The 20767-nt window shown below is 37.9% G+C and overlaps 1 protein-coding gene across 3 annotated transcripts in view; it reads right to left on the reverse strand.

The window, feature by feature from the left end:
- Positions 1-20767, reverse strand: part of IPCEF1 (interaction protein for cytohesin exchange factors 1) — a 37576-nt gene that overhangs the window by 4551 nt on the left and 12258 nt on the right. For 2 of the 3 annotated variants that reach the window (XM_034428597.3, XM_087882853.1), the window contains 7 exons: positions 18334-18370; positions 17639-17808; positions 9158-9231; positions 8587-8658; positions 7121-7182; positions 5360-5451; positions 1894-2278 (listed from right to left, as the gene is read on the reverse strand). In XM_034428597.3, the coding sequence (XP_034284488.1) occupies positions 1894-2278; positions 5360-5451; positions 7121-7182; positions 8587-8658; positions 9158-9231; positions 17639-17808; positions 18334-18370 (892 nt within the window). Of the gene's footprint in view, positions 1-1893; positions 2279-5359; positions 5452-7120; positions 7183-8586; positions 8659-9157; positions 9232-17638; positions 17809-18153; positions 18262-18333; positions 18371-20767 lie in introns of those variants that run through there. The other variant, XM_034428598.3, reaches the window with a different exon arrangement.

Below are 20767 nucleotides of genomic sequence, written 5' to 3' on the forward strand. Positions count from 1 at the left end.
ATGTAAACTGTCTATGCTGCAATTATTCATTATTTTGACTTGACGTCTAGAGGAAAAGTTTGTCTGTTATATTTGAAGTCTGCTAAACCAAGTTATTTTTAAATCAAGAATGTAGTATGTATAGAAAATATATTGCTATAGGAATTTCAATGAATTTGGCATGTTGTTAAGAATTGTTAAACTAATAGTAGAAATGCAGCTGTGGGGAAGAAGCAGCATCTGGATTGACTCAATCCAGTTTATTTATATAGACTGGCGTTATGAATATACGTATGTGATTATTCTAAATAGAAAAAGAAACACACACACTGAAAATTCCGATTTATACCATTCCTAGGGAGTTATATTAATATAGAAAATCTAGGATTACACACAGACAATAGTTTTCTTCCCATCTCCCCTCCAAGTAAGACAGCCAGTCTGGGCAACCAAAGCAGTTTTAGTGCTTTATCTTGGTCTGAAATGAAAGTGAAATGGCTCTTGATCATTGGCTTCTTTTAAGTATATCTGTACATCCAACTACAGATGTCTTGGAAAAAGTGAGTAATCAAGATCTGTTCCAATTTAGCTTCAGGTCTGAATAAAAGCCAGGTCCTCAAAATTCAAGGAGAGCACTTTCTTTCCAGATAATAGGTATAACTCTTTTCTTAACTCAGAAGCCAAAGGATTTGGATCTCGGCTGAATTGCAATATATGTGAAGGCTATTTTTCAAAATGATTGGAAAAACAATACAGCTACCTGGATTTTGAAAGTACAAGAGTATTGGACTCCATTTCATTAAAGTTCAGACAATTTTATAGGGTGCCTGCCTGCTTCCAATCAGAGAAAAAAAATTCAGTTGCGATGACTCAGATATTAAATCACCTCCTGGGAAGCTTTGAACAACACTTTCGGTCAAGCAAAATAATGTGCATTCTTGGAAATGTTTATTTTTATTTCAGTACCTATCTTGTCTTCCTACCTGCGTAAGTATTTCTGATTCTTACCAATGCTTTCTTTTTTATTTGCTAGCTCTTTTGCTGGTAGTCCTCAACTTACAGCTGCAATTGAGCCTCAAATTATATAGGTTGTGGGAGTTGTTAAGCAAGTCACTATGTGACCGTACTCAATTTTAGGATCTTTTTACTGATGGTCATTAAGTGGATGCGTGATTGTTAAACAAACCCATTTTTTTTAATGGGCGGTTCTTTGGTCAGAAACCAGAAAATCGGAAACCAGCAAAAACTGCTGAATATCATGATCATGTAATAGTGATAACACTTAGACTTATATACCACCCCGTGACGCTTTACAGCAAACTCTGGACAGTTTAAAATATTGCCCCCAACTATCTAGGTCCGTGATGATAAACGTATGGCACACTATAGACTCCTACAGAGACTCTGGAGGCTGAGGACAGCAAAAAACGTCACTTCCTGTCTAACCGGGAGTTGGGAAATGGGCTGTTTTGGGCCTCCGGAAGGCCTCCAAGGTTTAACAGTAACAGAGTTGGAAGGGACCTTGGAGGTCATCTAGTCCAACCCCCTGCTCACGCAGGAGACCTGTGCTAGGGATTCGAACCACCGAACTGCCAACCTTTCTGATTGACAAGCTTAGTGTCTTAGTGTCTTAGCTTAGTGTCTTAGCCACTGAGCCACCTAGTCAGGGGATGGGGAAGGCTGTTTTCGCCCTCCCCAGATGCATAGAGAGGATCTGGAGACAGGTGAGAAAGAAAAACGGGCCTACTTTCAAATGTTACTGAGTGACCGGTTTTTAAGCAAGGATTAACTGTATTGTGTTTTCACACTATCTTTTAATTTCGTAAGAGAACTTTGATTTAAAAAATGGATTAAAAGCAAAAGTGGAGGAGATACTAGAATAATGTATAGGGTTGCTTTTTTTGTGTTACTCACCTTTACTTAGAGTTGCTGATGCTATTTTTCCAGGTACAGCTAAGTTATCGTTGGCCTTGCCTAATGAAGATTTGTCTTCATTCCCTGTAATCGGACTGTTTTCCTTGGATCTGCTGGTACCGCTTTCCACTCTTTCATTACAGTCTGTCAACCGGCAATCAGTGTCTGCAGAGTCACCAGAGGCAGCTGGAGGTTGATTGTCCACTTCTTCTTGAGCAGAAGAGCTATTAATTAAGTCCAGCCACGACTGTCTCTCTGAATGCAATAGATTGCACAATGAGGAAGAAGAGGAGCCTGGGGATTTCATCGTACTGCTTTCTGGGGAAGATAAGGACTGTGGTAGGTCATTTAAAAGATGTGACGTTGAGGAAAGCTCTTGTTGGGCCTGTTTTCCAAAACAAATAAAAAATAAATATTTGTATTATTGTTATTGCCAAGAATCAATAAATTTGCTTTCATACAGGTCCTTGAGTAGCTAGATGTCTGGAACTTAGGACTACTCTCATTTCATCCTTCTAATATCTCTGGAGACAACTGTATCCTGTGGTCTCAACAGGGCTAACCACCCCTTGCAGCAATTCTGAGGCAGAAGACAGATGAAAACTACAATATTAATCCTGAGCTTAACACATTTTTAAAGCAAAGAAAAATAATACCCCATCCCTTAAAAATTGGACAAAAATATCCAGCCTCTTGTACATGTATGGCGTGACTCTAAGCACTTTGACCCAGAAAGACATTCATTTCCTACAATATGTCCCTTGTTAAATTTGGGGCCTACTCAAGAATTGGTTGGCCACCAGTCATTTTTAGAGAGCATTTTCAGGTTTAGGCCCAGAGTTTCCACAGGAAGTGCTCTTCTCAAGGGCAAGATGATGTTTTTTATTGGTACAGGTAGTCCTCGATTTACAACAGTTCATTTACTGACTGATTGAAGTTAGAACAGAATTGAAAAAAAGTGTCTTATGACTGTTTTCCGCACTTATGACCATGGCAGCATCCCTGCGGTCATGTGACCAAAATTCAGATGCTTGGCAACTGGTTCACATTTTTGACAGTTGCGGTGTCCTGGGGGTCTCAATTGTGGTTGTAAGTCGAGGACCACCTGTACATTTTTGCCATCTGTTCTGAAATTTGGAGGACCTCTCAGAATAGTATAGGAAAGCAGCAGGATAAAAGACGAAAACAGGCAACAATAGCCTCTTCCTCTCCTAAGAAGGTTTTCAGAATTACAGACCTTTTTCACCATAAAATAGAAATATGTGTGTTTAATTGAATTTATTTTTTTCTACCACGGACTTGCATAGGCAATGTGCATGTTTGTATGTGCGCACATTTGTGTATGGGTGCATGTGTGTGCATGTGGGCACGCATATGCACCTGTTCTTTGCCACAGAATTGAACTGAGTTGGAGGCAGCTAGAAAGGATTACCTTATTTTATTAAAACAGCAGAAAACTATTAGGAGAAAATATTGTGACTTGCATGGCCCTCTGTTCTAATATCGTAATTCCTTATTTGATATTTGCGAACTTGACAAGGCTAAAACCTGTATGAGCCAGGCATCTCTCCATTCCCCCAGCAAAAGGCCATTAATTATATGTAAAATACCTCACTGGTGAATATTTTGAAGTCATGATTTGGGGATAACAACTAGAATCTGGGCTGTCTGAATTATGTGGAACCATTATTCAGGATAAACACTGAGGCAGCTCAAATCATTTTAATCCTCAAAGCTTTCGTAGAGTCTGTCTCAGATACATTACGTTTGTTTTTTAAAAAGGAACCATAGAGGTTTCAAACAACATTTCTCTCTCACTGGAACTAGAATAATCAGGTGCATAGTCCAGAAGATGCTATTTTGAAAGGTTTGTTCCAGTAGTGGGTTTCGAATTTTTTTACTACTGGTCCTGTGGGTGTGGCTTGGTGGGCGTGGCTTGGTGGGCGTGGCAGGGGAAGGATACTGTAAAATCTCCATTCCCACTCCACTCCAGGGGAAGGTTACTGCAAAATCCCCATTTCCTCCCAATCAGCTGGGAATTGTGAGGCAGAGAATAGATGGGGTGGGGCCAGTCAGAATGTTTACTACCGGTTCTCTGAACTACTCAAAATTTCCGCTACCGGTTCTCCAGAACTGGTCAGAACCTGCTGGAACACACCTCTGGTTTGTTCTCTAAATCAAACATGAGAAGTTTGTCTGACTGTGATTCTTTTGGTAAGTTCTTACTAATACTGGCTAAAATATTCTTTCCATGGAGCCTCTTCGTTCTATCACATATCCCAGTATTTCTCAACTTTAGCAATTTTAACATACATGGACCTCAACTCCCAGAATTTCCCAGTCAACATACTTGCTGGGGAATTCTGGGACTTGAGGTCCAAACAACTTAAAATTGTTGAGGTTGAGAAACTCATTATAGATGCTGATTGGCTTCAAGAAGAAGCACAACCCAAATATCTTACTGTATTCCCTTGAGACCTGGAGAATACTAAGAAACTACTGTTTCTTCTAGCCTCCTTCCTAGCTCCCATCATCTCTAATCTCCCCTTCAATTGAAGATGCCATTTTTATGTTCCTTTCCTGATGCTCTGCATCATATTCCAATCCGTAATGTGTCTACTTGTTTTTTTACTTTTTCTTCCCCAAGGAAAGAAAACATGGTAAAAGGAGAGCAGAAAAAGAGAGCTACCCTTGCTAATGGTGCTCTTAAATACTCCTCCATGGATCAGCTCAAGGGAAGATCAGCAGGAGCAGGGACACTCAAGCACAACAGAAAAACAACCACAATAGTCCTTATTATTGGGAAAAAGGGGGGAAAGCAAAGCAAAATCAGCAGCTTTGTGAAAGGTAATTCAGTGCTGGGGTGGGGGTATTCTGGACTGGATAAGAGAGAAGGTAGACCATTAAAACCCGGGACATTGCAGGCCATAAAATCCATGGTGTGCATCTGGCCTTATTTTTGTGTGTGTCTGTTAATTCTTTGATAAATAAATCAAACTCTTGTAAGGCAAGAGGACCATGGTGTGCTTGTATGATGATCCTTTAAACTTTTACACTAAATTCCTTGCATCCCACTGTGCAAGGTTTTTATTTTTTAAAAGCCAACAGGGCTGCCCTTGACGTTTGATCAAAAGTCCACCTTTGTATATATAGTGCTTTGATTATACCATCCTGGCCATCATCTTGAATTTTCTATGCATTTTGAAATTATAAACTGCCTGGAGAGGATTACCGTACATGGCTGATAGTATAAAATGTTTAAAATAAATGATTCTTTAAAAGAAACAAAAACCCTAGTGATTTGCTTAACGTTTCTTTCGTCACATGACTGATTTTAAACAGAATAAACAATTCACAACTCTTTCTACGCATTGCCTATCTTGGAAGCTATCTTTTAAACTGTAGAGGATGACATTTGGACACGCCATTTAGCAAATGGAAGCAAGTTAATTACTATAATTCATACCAAATCAGACAGCAGCAACTGATCTGAATATGGAGGGGGTGGTGTCTCTGCATTTATTTCTGGATCTTCATGCTCACTTTCACTATAGCATTCTGAAACAAGATTGCAACCATTAAAAATGTGGAAGACATTCTATTTAATGCCCTGTAAAATAAAACATTTTCATGATTACTTTAATTGAAAGCAGAACATATTGATTTCTGACCCTATCATTCAGAAATGGAATTTTGAATGCAAATTACTTTCCAAGTAATTTTTTTTGACAAGAAACTTCTTGTTTTTTCGTACCCACCTTCAGAATAGAATAGAATAGAATAGAATAGAATAGAATAGAATAGAATAGAATAGAATAGAATAGAATAGAATAGAACAGAACAGAACAGAACAGAACAAAGAGTAGAGTAGAGTAGAGTAGAGTAGAGTAGAATAGAATAGAATAGAATAGAATAGAATAGAATAGAATAGAATAGAATAGAATGTAGAGTAGAGTAGAGTAGAGTAGAGAACAGAACAGAACAGAACAGAACAGAACAGAACAGAACAGAACGTAGAGTAGAGTAGAGTAGGGAAAGGAAGGGAAGGGAAGGGAAGGGAAGAGAAGGGAAGGGAACGGAAGGGAACGGAACAGAACAGAACAGAATAGAATAAAATAGAATAGACGTATGAAGCCTCTTGTAGCAAGAAACAACAAGAGACGTAGCCAATTGTTCACAAAGGCAATGCAAAAGTCACTGTACAGGAGCAAATGAAATCCTTGTGTAAACTACGTTTCTAATCACCGGAAACATTGTGATTACATCTCTTAGAATGGAATGAGATACGTTCAGTCTATATTGGAATTGACTTTGGAATTAGCTATGGCTCATGGGAACTGGAATCACTGTAACTGGGACTTGAGTCACTTGAGCATGATTCCCTTCATCGGGTTGAGGTATTAGGTCTTTATAATTTTGCCTAACAACTCACAGTAATCCAGAGATTGATTAATTTCTTCTCTGGCCAAAATTGTTCTCCTTTTATCTCCAATTCAAACATCTCTCTTCATTAGGTTTATTGGCTGGGGCTATTAAGAGGTTTAATACAGCAACAGTTTGTAGCCACAAGACACCCAGTGTTTTGGGCATCTTCTACACAGATTAATTGAATTGGCACAATGGCAAAAGCCTTGACTAGGAACGAAGAAACTGATATATTTTGAAACAGCCTAACATTTTAAGCCTTTTCATTGCTGAATCTGCTCTGTGAACTTGCAAAGACCTCACCCTGTGATTTAAAAAAGAATATTACACAACCATACGTATAATTTTAGTGCATTTGCCCATAAAATATGCAGTCTGATACATTTCTCCTTAAATGAGCATTTTGTACTCGCTTGATCCTATTAATGAATGTTTGCACACATTTTAATCTAAAATGTGCATGCTCGTGTGTGCTTTTGTACGTTTTTTAGCTGATATCAGAGCATGAAAACTGAAGGTAACTGTTATATTCTTTGTGTTGGTACAAACAGAAATCATGTCACATGGTTTAAGAATGCACACTGAACCAAGTCGTCCCATATCCCAGAACTAATCCTGTCCCTATCCTGCAAAATGTAAGGAGTTGTTCAATACTAAGGATTCATTTTGGTCTAATCAAATATTTAAACTCCCTATTGATTTTTTCCCCAAATAGTATACATATAAAAAAGCACATATACAATAGTCTTCATATACAAAAGTACAGCGAGATTCCTTGTAAAAAGTTGACATCTGAACTTACCTTCTTCATTCTTTTTATTAGCCTGTTGGTCTAGGACTGCCACACCTAATTTATTTAGCCATCTGAAATTTAAAATTGAGATACATTTGAATAGAATGCCATATCAAGTCTGTCGTAGAGTAGAGTAGTAGAGTATGCGTTCACGTAAATTGATAATTTACCACAGTGTGTATTTAAGTAATCAATCAAACCTACCAAGCAGACATAATCCCTATTAAAGATCTTCACTCAAATGGAAATAATTGAAGATATTTATTTGCACTTCCACTGCTGTATATCTCAAAACAAACCTTCAAGTATAGGTTATATTCAATTTCTCATTTGCACAGATAGTTGTTTTCGGAACACAGCATTCTTTAAGCAGGAATCCCTCTGCCTGGTGTATTCCATACACTAGGATAAAGGCAAAAATGGCCTTCAACCAACTCCTGGTGGCTTCAGAGATATAATTGTTCCGTTTTCTTGACAACAGATTTCCCACAATCTTCTTTGGGGATTCCTAGCATAGGCTGCAGCCTGGGTTCCATGGAAGTCTAGAATCCAGATACTACCCAAAGTCCACCCAGCTTTGCACCCAAGCTGTGCTTCCTGACAATACTGTCCAAGGGCTATCACCTCTGGAGACATGTGATATAAGTTCAGTGGTGGCTGAAACTGTATAAACAAAATAATGTAGCAATAATCTAGTTTGCACCCTTGATGCATTCTACATGGTCCTAACTCTTCCATGAAGCCTTATCCCTTGGGGCAGGAAGGAAAAAGACAAGAAGGCCTCATTGGCACATTAATGAGTGGGTGATGGCTCTCCATCATTAGCCCCGTATACAATTAGGTTGGCAAAGTGGCTCCTTCTTCCCAATTCAAATTTATTTATTATTTCTATAAAACATTTATACAGTTTCCTGACATGTTTCTTGAACTGAATGGAGAACTGAGAAGTTTAACTTTCCCTGTTTGCAATCTCCCTGTGTGCATTTTACTCAGAAACTATTGAGACATAGCAAAGATGGAGTTGACTTTGTTTGCACAGACCAGAGGATGAGAAAACGAAAAAGTAGTAAAGTCCTAATTGATTTTACATTCAGCCATGAAGATATGTGATCAGTTATGAAGTTTTGTTTATGTTATGTTTTTTATTATTTTATTTTTTATACTTTTTTTTTATCCTGCCTATAAATAACTCCACACAGTGAACATACATAATATTCCACCCTCAACCTATTTTGGTCACAACAGTCCTGTGAGGTAAGTTGGACTGAGAGAGAAAGTGACTGACCCAAAATCACCCAGTTAGTTTTTAAGCCTAAAGTGGGGCTAGAACTCACAGTCTCCTGGTTTCTAGGCCATCACCTTAACTAGTGCCATTGAACTGACACTTTAGACAACAGTCTACATAGAAATAATAATCAAAACAATACAATCAATCCACTGAAAGAAACTGAAGTTGGGTATTTATTTTTACTTACATATTCATTTCCTGGGCATTTTCTGCTGCAAAATAGAATGTCTTGATTTGTGGATGTGTGATCTTCATCGCGCTTCCAAAACAAATTAAAATATAGGGGAAAGTATTAGACTTTCTAAAAGTTAGGCTGAATGAAAGAATCAGAAACATTTCAATACAGTGAAATATCCCTTAAACCTAGTTCCGTGAGGTATTTCAAAGACTATCACAATCGTGGGGGTCCAGGTAATTCAAGGGAGTTAAGAAGATTCTGCTCTCAAGATGACTTGGGCAATCTCAATCTCACATTTCATCTTAAATCCATACTGCGTCAAGAGTTGGAAACAACCATTAACCTAGGATAATCTTATGTATAAATTCTAATAATTGTAATGAAATACAAACTTTTTGAAAATCTATCAGGCCTCAATATTGTTCTCTCCTTTTTCCAGAATAAAGCAATATCATGGGTTTGCATAGATTACTATTTAAGCAATGTTCAATCCCAACTTCTGCTTTATTCTTCTTAATTCACTGTAACTTCAAAATAATTTGTAACTTTCCCAAAGACCAAAATAGAATGATAGACTTACTGTTTTTTCTTGCATTCTGTTGCTTGATCCACTGTGAAGTTGGGAAGGTTGAGGAAGCCTTCTGCTTTCTCTGCCTGAGGGGGGAAAAGCCCACAAAATATTAATATATGCCATGTTATTAATCAAAATTAGATATTGGAAATTGATTGAACTTCATATCACGGTTCACATTATGGAAAAGATATTTTAGCTGCTTGAGCTAAATTGTAAACTATAGTATATTCTGAAGAATTATTTCCAGTAGTATATAACAAATAGGGATGAAATATACTGTATAGGACCTTTGCTCCCTGCATTCTTATGCTCAAATGTTATTTAATTTGCAGTTATTTAATTGGACAAGACAGGGATTTATTTACTAGCTCATAGGATTCTGGACAGCTGTAAAATCCGAACTAACTGTGTACTCTGATAGAGCTGCAGAAATTCAGATAAATTCTGGTGTAAACAAAACAAACATATACAAGCAAATGTAGATAGTCCTCAACTTACAACAGTGATTGTTCAAAGTTACAACGGCACTGAAAAAAGTGACTTTTGACCTTTTTTCACAGTTACAACCTTTACAGCCTCCCCAAGATCGCATGATCAAAATTCAGATGCTTGGCAACTGGTTCATATTTTATGTCCCAAGGTTGTGTGATCACTTTTTGCAACCTTCTCATAAGCAAGGTCAATGGGGAAGCCAGAATCACTTAACAACCAGGTTACTAACTTATCAATTGCAATGATTCACTTAACAACTGTGGCAAGAAAGGTCATAAAATGCGGCAAAATTCACTTAACAAACATTTCACTTAACAACAGAAATTTTGGGCTCAAATGTGGTCGTAAGTCGAGGACTACCTGTATGAAGTTACCATGGGTGTATATGAGCACATCATTCAGTGTAAGACAGTAGATACCATTCCTATTATGAGAGAGTGGCTAAGTCATCTGCTTCTAAGATATTTCAAAAGGGGAAGTAAAGAAGAAGATTGATGACTGATATACCATTGACTATGTATCTTTCTAGTGGAAGGTGCAGAAATAATTCTCATTCCCATGTTTTATATTAGAGTATGCTCTAATATAGAGTATATTGTAGAGTGTGCTATAAAATCCATTCTCTCCAGGAGTAAAACTAGTGGATTTTTGTACTTATGAAAGCTGCATTTCTCACATAAATGGCACCAACTAAGAAGCCTGCAAGGTTTTAGAAAGATCAGTTCATTAATTTTTATTATCTTCAAATGTAAATGGAGTGTGAATCAGCTGCCCATTCCTTGGTCAAAAACATTAGCAAACAAAAGTTAAGAAAAACTGGTTCGGGTGCTAGTGAACTAAACACTATTTAATATCTTCCGTGCGGTCTGTTAAACTGTTCCTATTGTCAATTAGGGAAGAGAGGCTAGATGCAGGGGTGAAATGCTCCCGGTTCAGACTGGATTGCCCGATCCGGTAGCAATGGTGGCGGGTGGTTCGGAGAACCAGTAGCAATCCCTGCGCCCCGCCCCCCCACCATGCCCAGCTGAGCCGCATGATCATCAGAGACTTTTTTTTTCCTTCCGACAAAAAAATGCTTTTAAAAGTTTTTTTAAAAAAAGCCTCTGATGATCGTGTGGCTCAGCTGGGATCGTCAGAGGCTTTTCAAAGCATTTTTTTCTGCAACCTCCTGGCCGAAGAGGTGGTTAAAAAAATGCTTTGAAAAGTCTCTGACAATCCCAGCTGAATTTCTGATCAGCAGAGGCTTTTCAAAGCATTAGAAAAAATGGTTTGAAAAGTTTTTTTAAAAAAAAGATGGCCATGCCCACCCAGTCACATTACCCACCACCACCAAGCCAAGCCCACAGAACCTGTAGTAACAAATTTTACATTTCACCCCTGGCTAGATGGATATGGAACAAACCCTGTTAGAAACAGAAGAACATGAACAAGTTCTTGTCAAAATACACAATTTCATAAAACCCCTTTTTTTAATATCCCCACTTTCATAAGAATTATTAGCTGGAAGCTAATATAACATGCAACCCCTAAAGCAGACCTGTTGGACAGTTTTTGGTAAACCATTTACTGTGGTTAGAAAATAGACCCATCAGTAACAAAACTCTCTCTCCTTGTCTAATTGTCTTTTTTCCAATATAAAGAGTTTTGAAGGCCATGCATCCCTTGCACTAGCTTTGTTTACACAAACTGGTTCACCAGGTCAGCTAAACACCTATCAGGTGCATAAAATAAATAAATAATAAAAGCAATCCCTTTCTCTATTATTTTACCTATTCTGAATCATTAACAATACTTTAGGGGAATTCAGATTCACATTTGTGGGTTTTGTTTTGTTTTTAAATTTGATTTATATGCCGCCCTTCTCCGGAGACTCAGGGCGGCTTACAATGCACTAAGCAATAGCGCATTGTTTTTGAAAAGAATTCCTAGTTCTCTGGGAAAGAATTTAACACAGGTAAAGGCAGAAGGCAAGGGAAGAAGAGGATGAACAGTCACAAGGTGGATGGACTCAGTTACAGCAATGATGGATGAACAGGATAAATCATCCTGGAGAAAGTCTATTCTATGTGGTTGCTAGGATTCAAAAACAACTCGATAGCAATAATCAATCAATCAGTCAATCTGTCTGACTTTGCACGGTTCGTTTCAGGATTTACTAAAATCTAAAGTAGATCCCTATTTGCTAACAGCCTGTGTGATTCAATGAGAATTGACCCTCATGTAATTGGCAAATATGTGTGGAAAGGGCAAAATGTAGGCTGAATTAATTTAAAAGCCTAACAAATACTTATATTCTCTGGAAGCTTACTAATAGACTAGGAGATATACTGCACCAATCTGCTGTTGCTAAGTTACATTTCCCAGAATCTCTGGGCAACAAAAGATATTGTTCAAAGACAATAGTCATCTTCCTTTATAAAAAATATTATTTCCCATCCTGAAGAAGCATAAAGCAAGCATGGCTGGCTGGGCAATCGAAGGATGAACCATGTTTCTGTGACTAAGGTATCTGCCTCCACAAACAGATCAGTGCCTAAAATTTCCATTTACAACATTTGAATGTGAAGTGAAAATAGGATTGCAGAGAATAGCAAAGGTTACAAATCACCATATTCCTAAAACCCCAGAAAATAATGGGTGCTAGGTTGCAATTACAGTTTCTGCTTGCAGAAAAAACTTTTGATCTTGAAAACTCTATTTCTATAGGGAGACATAAAACAGCCTTGCACTGTTTATCTCCAATGCACTTTTGCTAACAGAAGTCATCTTTTTACAGGGAAGCCCCAAGAAAAATAAATGCTAATAAATGCTGGTCAGATGCTTACCACTATCTGAAACCCAAAAGTTATATCTGGCCAACGTGGTTAGGATACAGTGCATAGTCTTCCTCAACCAAGAGGCTTTGGGTTCTAGCTGTCTCCATCTCTGATAACCAAAAACAATGGAATTTAAGACCTCAATGTGGCACTGGGATCAAGAAAGCATTCCCATTATTGGAATATCTTCCTTAGTCAAAGACATTATGAATGCATTAGAGCATTTCATCTCATAGTGATACAAAGAAAGTGAATGCTTGCACAGCAATTGTCTTTGCTTGGCAGTTAACTGACTTGTTTCCATGTGGAAGTGAAACCTGAATCATAAGTTCTGTTTATAGTACTACAAATAATTTCTTTGCTCCTGAGGTCTGGGGTCTTCCACTAACAGGCATTCATGGAAAAACTTTTTCCTTCTCACAGATAATCAATCTCTCTCCCTTGGGCATAAAAGATCATTCTATAATTGTGAGGTTATTTAATTTCAAGTCCTTATTTTATGCTGGGTTTAGAGAGCCTGAGGTTAGCCACATGACCAAAGAAATCCATTGTTTTCCACTATGTGACTATTAGGTGGGAGAGACACATGTCTGCACATGTGATTGGTGCCTTAAATACTTGGAGCACCACATGTTTCAACTTATAAGAGCATTTCTTAGGTAAGATGGCTGAACTTTTAGTTGCTCTTTATTCATGAAAAATCATTTGTGGAGTAGTAACCTAAAAAGGGATGCAGTGGCTCAGTGGCTAAGACACTGAGCTTGTCAATCGAAAGGTCGGCAGTTCAGTGGTTTGAATCCCTAGTGCCGCGTAACGGGGTGAGCTCCCGTTACTTGTCCCAGCTTCTGCCAACCTAGCAGTTCGAAAGCATGTAAAAAATGCAAAAGGAATAGAGAAATAGGGACCACCTTTGGTGGGAAGGTAACAGCGTTCCTTTGGCATTTAGACATGCCGGCCACATGACCACGGAAACATCTTTGGACAGCGCTGGCTCTTCAGCTTTGAAACAGAGATGAACACCGCCCCCTAGAGTTGGGAACAACTAGCACACATGTGTGAGGGGAACCTTTAGCTTTAACCTAAAAAGAGCAAGACTTCTATGGAACAACTAAGAGATTTCTATTTGCACAGCCATCATGATCAGACAAAATTTAATTATCAAAATCTCTCTTTCCTTCACTATTCAGTAAAGATAGCTGCTGGTTGCAGTTTTAGTCTGGTCATCCATGGTACCTCCTGCAAGAAGCATTAAATAATCAATTCTTCAGTTCCAAACTTTTAGAGGCTGGATAGAAGACAGAATAGTGCTTAAAGATTGCTGAGGTGTTCAGAATGTCTCCAGTGTACACTATCAAAAGAATAAGCCCCAAACCTCTCTATAGGGACAATATAGGTCTTATTGTGGTGGTAATGCTCTGAGGACTTAGCAGCCCACAGCCAAAATCTTATTCCCAGCCTTGTCCTACGTACATATATAGTCATCACATTCCCTTTTAAGCTAAGCAATATAATGCAGAGTGCAGGAAAGAGATACATGTCTATGGAGATTCTCAGCCATCCAAGTCATGGTTGTCCCAAAGGTGATTTTTTTTTCAATAGGCAACTGGACTCTTGAAAAAAAGAAGCTGAAGAAGCTTCTTGGATGAGAAGCGAAACATTTTCAAAGAAAAACCCGAAAGTCCAGTTGCCTCTTGGGGGAAAAAGCACCTTGGGGCAGGAAAGAGATAAGAAATAATAAAAAGGAGGGAGGGAAGAAATAATTTGTCAATTAACAATATTCATTATAATTCTCCACTTCTTTTCATCTCTTCAGACAGTCCCTGCTCCTATCACATCTACGTATTATTTCAGGCACTGCCATTTTGACCTTTAAATTCCTCACTTCTGTACTGTTAGGATTTCATCAACTCCATCCAATTTCATTTTCCTCTCTTCTCAGTTCATTCCATTTTCTTCCTGTATTTGCTTTTCAATCCAGTCCTTGTTCATTCCGTCTATAGACCAACCCACTGCAATGTATCTTTTTTATATCTGTTTTATATCATTTTATATTCAGTCTATATAATTTAGCACTTGTCTATCTTTAGTTTTCTTCATGGTTTACCACAGATACTTCCCTCTCCATTCAGTTTACTTTTTATATTTCTTTTAACATATCTAGCTCTCATGTTTTGTAACAAGATGGCAAAATCATGTTTGTATACACAGACGTTTTCCTTTGACGATAATAATTTCTCAGAACAGACTACTTATTATCTATTATCCATTCTACTAACATTTGCCCATCCTAACCTTTTTCCATTAATTTTACCCTCTTTAATAATCAATCTGCCACAGTACACAAGTATATGTTTATATTCTATTCATGCAATAATTCACCCCATTTTTCCTGTCGGCTACAAATATGTTTGCCTTTGATATTTTAGTTTTCAGATCCATATTTCTTTTTGCATCATACAATTTAATATTCATTTCAGGTTTTCAACCAACAACATGGTGTTACCTTCATACAAAAATCTACATTCATGTACCTCGCCAAAAAGTCTGTAATATCACCAAAACAGCCTTGATATGTTTATACATCAATTCTTTAAACAACAAAATGGTCATAACCTGTTCAGTGTTGAACCTATACATTCTGTTTATCCTTGCTTGTAGTTCAGTTCCAGCATATACCTCTCTTATCACATTCAGGAACCCATCTGCTATGCTATATTAGCACAAAATATTTTATACTTTCAGTCTATTAATTGAATCATATATTTAATAAATCACCTTGAGTTGTGAGGAGTAGGGCAGTTTAGAAATACAGGTAATGAATAAATCATACATTTTCTGTAGTCTAATCAACAGATGTATAATTTTTTTTTTCAAATTCATTCATTTCTTGCTCACTGTCTTTCTCAGTGGCAATCCTTAAACGATTCTGTTGCTGTGCAAAATATTCTGGAGCCCTATCTGACTACCTGTGACTTTGGGCCAGTCACTCTCTTTCAGCCCAAATCATCTTGCAGGATTGTTGTGGAGAAAATAGGATTAAGAAGGAGTATCGTGTGCGTTGAGTTATTTATTTAAAAATAATAATAAAGCGGGATATTAAATAAATAAATTGAGAAAAAACATATAGCAGATGGAGTTCTTCTTATCATTCTTGCTAGAGGGCAATGAAAATATAAGAAAAGCCATGCTAGACTAAGCCAAAAGCCTACCAGGTCCTGCATTCTTTTCCCACAATAGCCTGGAGATACCATTTGGAGTCATCAGGTGGAAATCAATATCATCCCATCAGTCAAATAGGATGTGAAGAATCTGTAGCTCTCTAGATATTGATGGGCAGGACTCTTTCAGGAATTAGAACTCTCAGGAATTAGAAATGAAAACAGAGTCTGCAAGGAATGGTAGTTGAGTAAGATGTGGATGGGGAAGACTATATGCCAGTGGGTGTACAAGGCAGTAGTAAACCAAAATTGAAACTATTTGTTTAACAACACAGTTAAAACAAAGGCAAAAGGAAGCCAGTAATAAACCCTACTTCAGCTTTTCATATCTTCAAACCTAATCAGGACATACTCCTCTCCAAAATTTTGATGCATACTATCCATGCTATCATATAATAGGATACCACTAAAAATACTGTGATATCCATAGATTAAGAGTAGGATTCTCTTAGAACAAACTTCTTAATCAAGGAAAACCTCTGTCACTGACTCATCTAGGACTAAAGATGTTATCTAGTCTGATAACAAAATGTATCCAAGGAAATATCCAAGAGAGCACCAAGGACTCCACAGTTACCAAACCTTACAATGGATCAACGAGATACTGATGTCATTTATTTTTAAAAAATATCAAAACAACATTCGCACCTTGACTCCCAGAAGGCAACAAGAGCTGTTTCTGTATTCTAATTGGATTAGAATCTCAACATTTAAATTGACCCATATTTCTAGTATCACCTTGGAGTCTCAAATGAATTATACCTTGGGGAAATGGTGTTTTGTCCTGCTTACCATGGGCCCAGACATCTAAACTATAAGTAACCTCCTAACTAGTTTTTTTTAAAAAAATATTATGCTAGATTACCTTTATGAATGCAGTATTGGTAAGAAAATTTTAGCCATATTCAAACACAAGTCCTATAACCTCCAAACAAGGCAGGAACTACAAATTATAGGTATTGTGCTATGGAGGCCACAAGAGTGGAAAAGACAGATAAAGGCCAATTGACATAATAACAATAATAGAAACAGAAACTATTTATGTTATGCTTTGCTGACACTAATTTATCAGTGTAACTTCCTAAAAAATGAAGGACACATTTAAATTATTTAGAAAATGCCATCTTGGAACAATACTCCTCTAATGGAAAGGACATCTGTGAATTGTACATGGGATAAGGAAAGTGGGACATAAAACGCTTATATCCAATAAAGAGACTGCTTGGATTGTCAATCTATAAATTCATTTGCATCAAGCTAGTGAGCACAGTTAGACAAAAAGAGCACACAGAGCTTTCATTTGTTGACCGATTCAGTCACATTGATGTAGCCGCCCGTCCCACATAGTGACTTTGCACGGCATTCAAAATGATAATAATAAAAATATATTAAAAAGCATTAACACAACCAATTTGAATTTTAAAAAAACAAGGTAAAACAAATAAAAAATAAAATAGCAGCGAATCATCCCAAGATGCTTTCCATTAATTGTTATACATAGCATCTAGCAGGTTCCATTATCATGTTATACCCAAGCCAGTTCATAAAACCATGTTTCAAGGGCCTTCCAGAAGGCCAGCGGGGTTGGTACCAGCTTTAGAGAGGGATAGAGGGAAAGAAGTAGGATCTGTAGCCATTCTGACATATTCCAGTCATAACATTTTCCCTTTTCTATCTTACATTTGAAAACAGAATGTGGATAGGCTGATTGCACAAAAGTGGGGAATAAATGGATTCTTCTCTTGTTACAAGCCCCAAACTTCTCTCTGGCTGTTGGCTGACATGAGATATAGTTTACTTACATATTTTTCATAAAAAACAGACAACCTCACTATCCCCGTCAGAAAACAGCATCTTTCCCATATATATATATATTGTTGAGTTTTAGGCAGGATTTCATTGTAGGGAAGCAAGATTCTATTTTAATTTATTTATAGAAATGAAGAGATTGACATTCTTACCAGTTGATAGCTGTACCAGTATAAAGACGAAGCCTTCAGGACACACCAAAACTTTTTCCATTTGTTGCCAATAAAGCCTCCTTTTTCTTTTTTTTTATACAGCCAGCCCTGACAATCAGCCAGTCCGAGATCCTTACATGAGATCCTTCGGCGACTCATGGTGCAAAAACCTGTGCGATTAGAAGCAAGTGTCACTTTTTTAAAAAAGCAGAATACTATTTTTACTTTTAAATGCACCCTAGGATTTTCAGGGTATGAACAGTTCACAAAGTTAAATTATTGAAAGTGAAGCTTTCAGGAAATATCCCTCAGAGTGAGAAATATATTTCCAATGAAAATCAACTGCTAGTTTTTACTCTTAGAGATCTCTCCAGCAAGTATTAATATGTGGCTAAAATATCCTTCGAAGCTGATTTGCTTCAAAATTATTGGTCACAGCTGATAAGACATTTGTCTTGTTTCACACACACACACATACACCCCAATATACACACAGACACCATTATTTGACATACCAAAGCAGTTTAGTCCAAATGAAGAGCATGTCATTGTTTTCCGCTGTCAAACCAAAAATTGAACAGAGTACGAGATAGCAGCCGCCACCAGCACTACCACAAGCTGATTCGAAAAGCCCTCAGTTTCACATGAGCAAGATGTCAATGTAAACAAAAAGAGGAACAAAGCAGACTCAGTACCTTGATTTTTCTTCCTTGTCTTCTGACGCAAAGGGATCTGCTAGGCATGCAGAAAAGAAAGAAAAGAGGAAATATCAATTGGTGTTGTAACATTTGCAAAAGACAGAGGAGGAGGAGGAGGAGGAGGAGGAGGAAGAGATGGAGGTAGAGCTTGCCATAGAATGCAATCTTTCAAACAGGCTCGCTACACAGCAAATGGGAAAGCCAGGAGCTGAAGCATAACATGCTCTAATTAAAATTGATTCATGTGGAGCTCCTAGAGAAAAAGTACTGCTCGCTTCTCTCTCTCTCTCTCTCTTTCTCTCTCTCTTTCAGTACAGCTTCCTGTTTCACACCTGCAGCAAGCTAATCTGTGTAAGGTTAGCTAGAACACAAACCAAAAGCAGCCATCTGAAAACGAAGCTTTGCAGCTTTGTATCAGTCCCTAATATTCAAAGGGTAAAAGAAAACGTAGTGAGAGTGTCCAGGACTCGATGGTATGTAAAGTATGAAAACCTGCACACCCCACATGGCATAACTACCACCAATCTTTGTATCACTCGGCAGCCATTCCCATGGCAGAGCTTGGCAAACAGCAAAGAATCAGGGAAAGGAGAGACTCGACCTATATTTTTGTCATGTTCGTACCACAACATAACCAAGGTAATCCTACTGAAATCAATGAGACATAAATATGAAGGTTCAACTGGCAAACATCACACAGCAAATCCTTCCCTGAGGACCAGCAGTTAAACATATGAATCATCTCTAGTGGAAGTAGTGTGGTTACCGTGATCGTATAATTGTAGATTTTGAACTGGAATGAACTTTTACTCGTTGGTGTGTCACACAGCTGGCCATTCACATATTTAATGAATGCAAGTTGTAAGTCCTTTGTTCAACAACCCTGGCAATAAAGGGTGCTATGCTTCACTTTCGTAACTCAATTCATTACCCTTTGTCTTATTGTTGAATTTTTAAAATTTTAAATAGATGTTAATGAAAGTGATTTCCCCATAATATAACCCTTTAGTTGTGGTAGTTTTCTTTATTATATGCACTGTGGGTTATAACTTGGGAAAGAGCAGATATTGGCACAACTTGTCTCTGGGTTTAGGTCCTGCAATTTCAACAACATTGATTGAAAAAAAAAATCAAGGAAAAAGGCAAAATTGTCTTCACAAAGATAAAGGCTTCAAAAAGCATCACACAGCTATACCTGGGTTTGATATCCAGTGGTCTTCCACTAGGGCAGGAGATTCCTGGATTGCCTTGCAAGAATAATTTGCCTTCTTCCAAACCCATTGTCCATTTTGAGTTTCTTCTCACAACACCCATTCATACCCAAACTACTATTTCCTATTATGCATGTCAGTGATGGGTTTCAAAATTTTTTACTACCGGTTCTGTGGGTGTGGCTTGGTGGGCGTGGCTTGGTGGGCATAGCAGGGGAAGGATACTGAAAAATCTCCATTCCCACCCCACTCCAGGGGAAGGATACTGCAAAATCCCCATTTCCTCCTGATCAACTGGGACTTGGAATAGATGAGGGTGGGGCCAGTCAGAATTTTTACTACCGGTTCTCCGAGTTACTCAAAATTTCCACTACTGGTTCTCCAGAACTGGTCAGAACCTGCTCAAACCCACCTCTGATGCATGTGCTATGCCAGCTCTCACTTTACTTTTATGCCTGTAAATTTTTTTAAGTCCTCAGAGCTATTTGCCAACTGTATCTCTTTAGTCTACAACTGATATTTAATATTATAACATATATTCTTACCTGAAGCCTCATCCACACAACCAAGCATCTTCCCATGTTGAATATGCCCTATAAGCAACCTGTCACGTTTCCATACTGCAGCTTGCTAGAAATGTGGGCCTACTTGAAAGCTGAGGGGTAGATGTAACCAAGATGCCTTTGATCACCTCAGCATGAACAGCCACTGCGTCTGTTCTTGATATGGTTATTTCTGGCTATGGTGATATATGCCTTAGTTGCATCTAGATTCAATTGTTGGAATGTGCTCTACCTTGGGCTTCCTTTGCATTTTTGGGAGCTGGAATTGGTTCAGAATGTAACAGAAAAAGTGGAAGTCAGGATCATATTATCTGATCCAGCAAGGCTCTATTAGATACTCTGTTTGTTTGTTTCTGGACACTATTATTGAAAATGAGATTTAAAGTCCAAAAAAGATGAGGGCTGAAATAATCCTCCCTCCTTAAATATTAGCCTGACCACAGCGTGGCCTCATACATCTGACGGTGAGCCACGCTTGGTGGCATAATTAGTGTGGAAAAGAGAAGGACCTGGTCACAGCTCAATTATGGAGTTCTCATCTCAGACAGAATTGGCACTTATTCTGCTTATCTGATTTTTCTGGTCTCAAGTACTACAAATTTTCCTTGAGTCTTAAAATAAAAAGGTCAACATTAACACCTCTCAGACTACAATTAA

Source organism: Pantherophis guttatus, chromosome 1, assembly GCF_059756535.1.
Source record: "Pantherophis guttatus breed Tessera chromosome 1, ASM5975653v1, whole genome shotgun sequence".
Lineage (NCBI taxonomy): Eukaryota > Metazoa > Chordata > Lepidosauria > Squamata > Colubridae > Pantherophis > Pantherophis guttatus.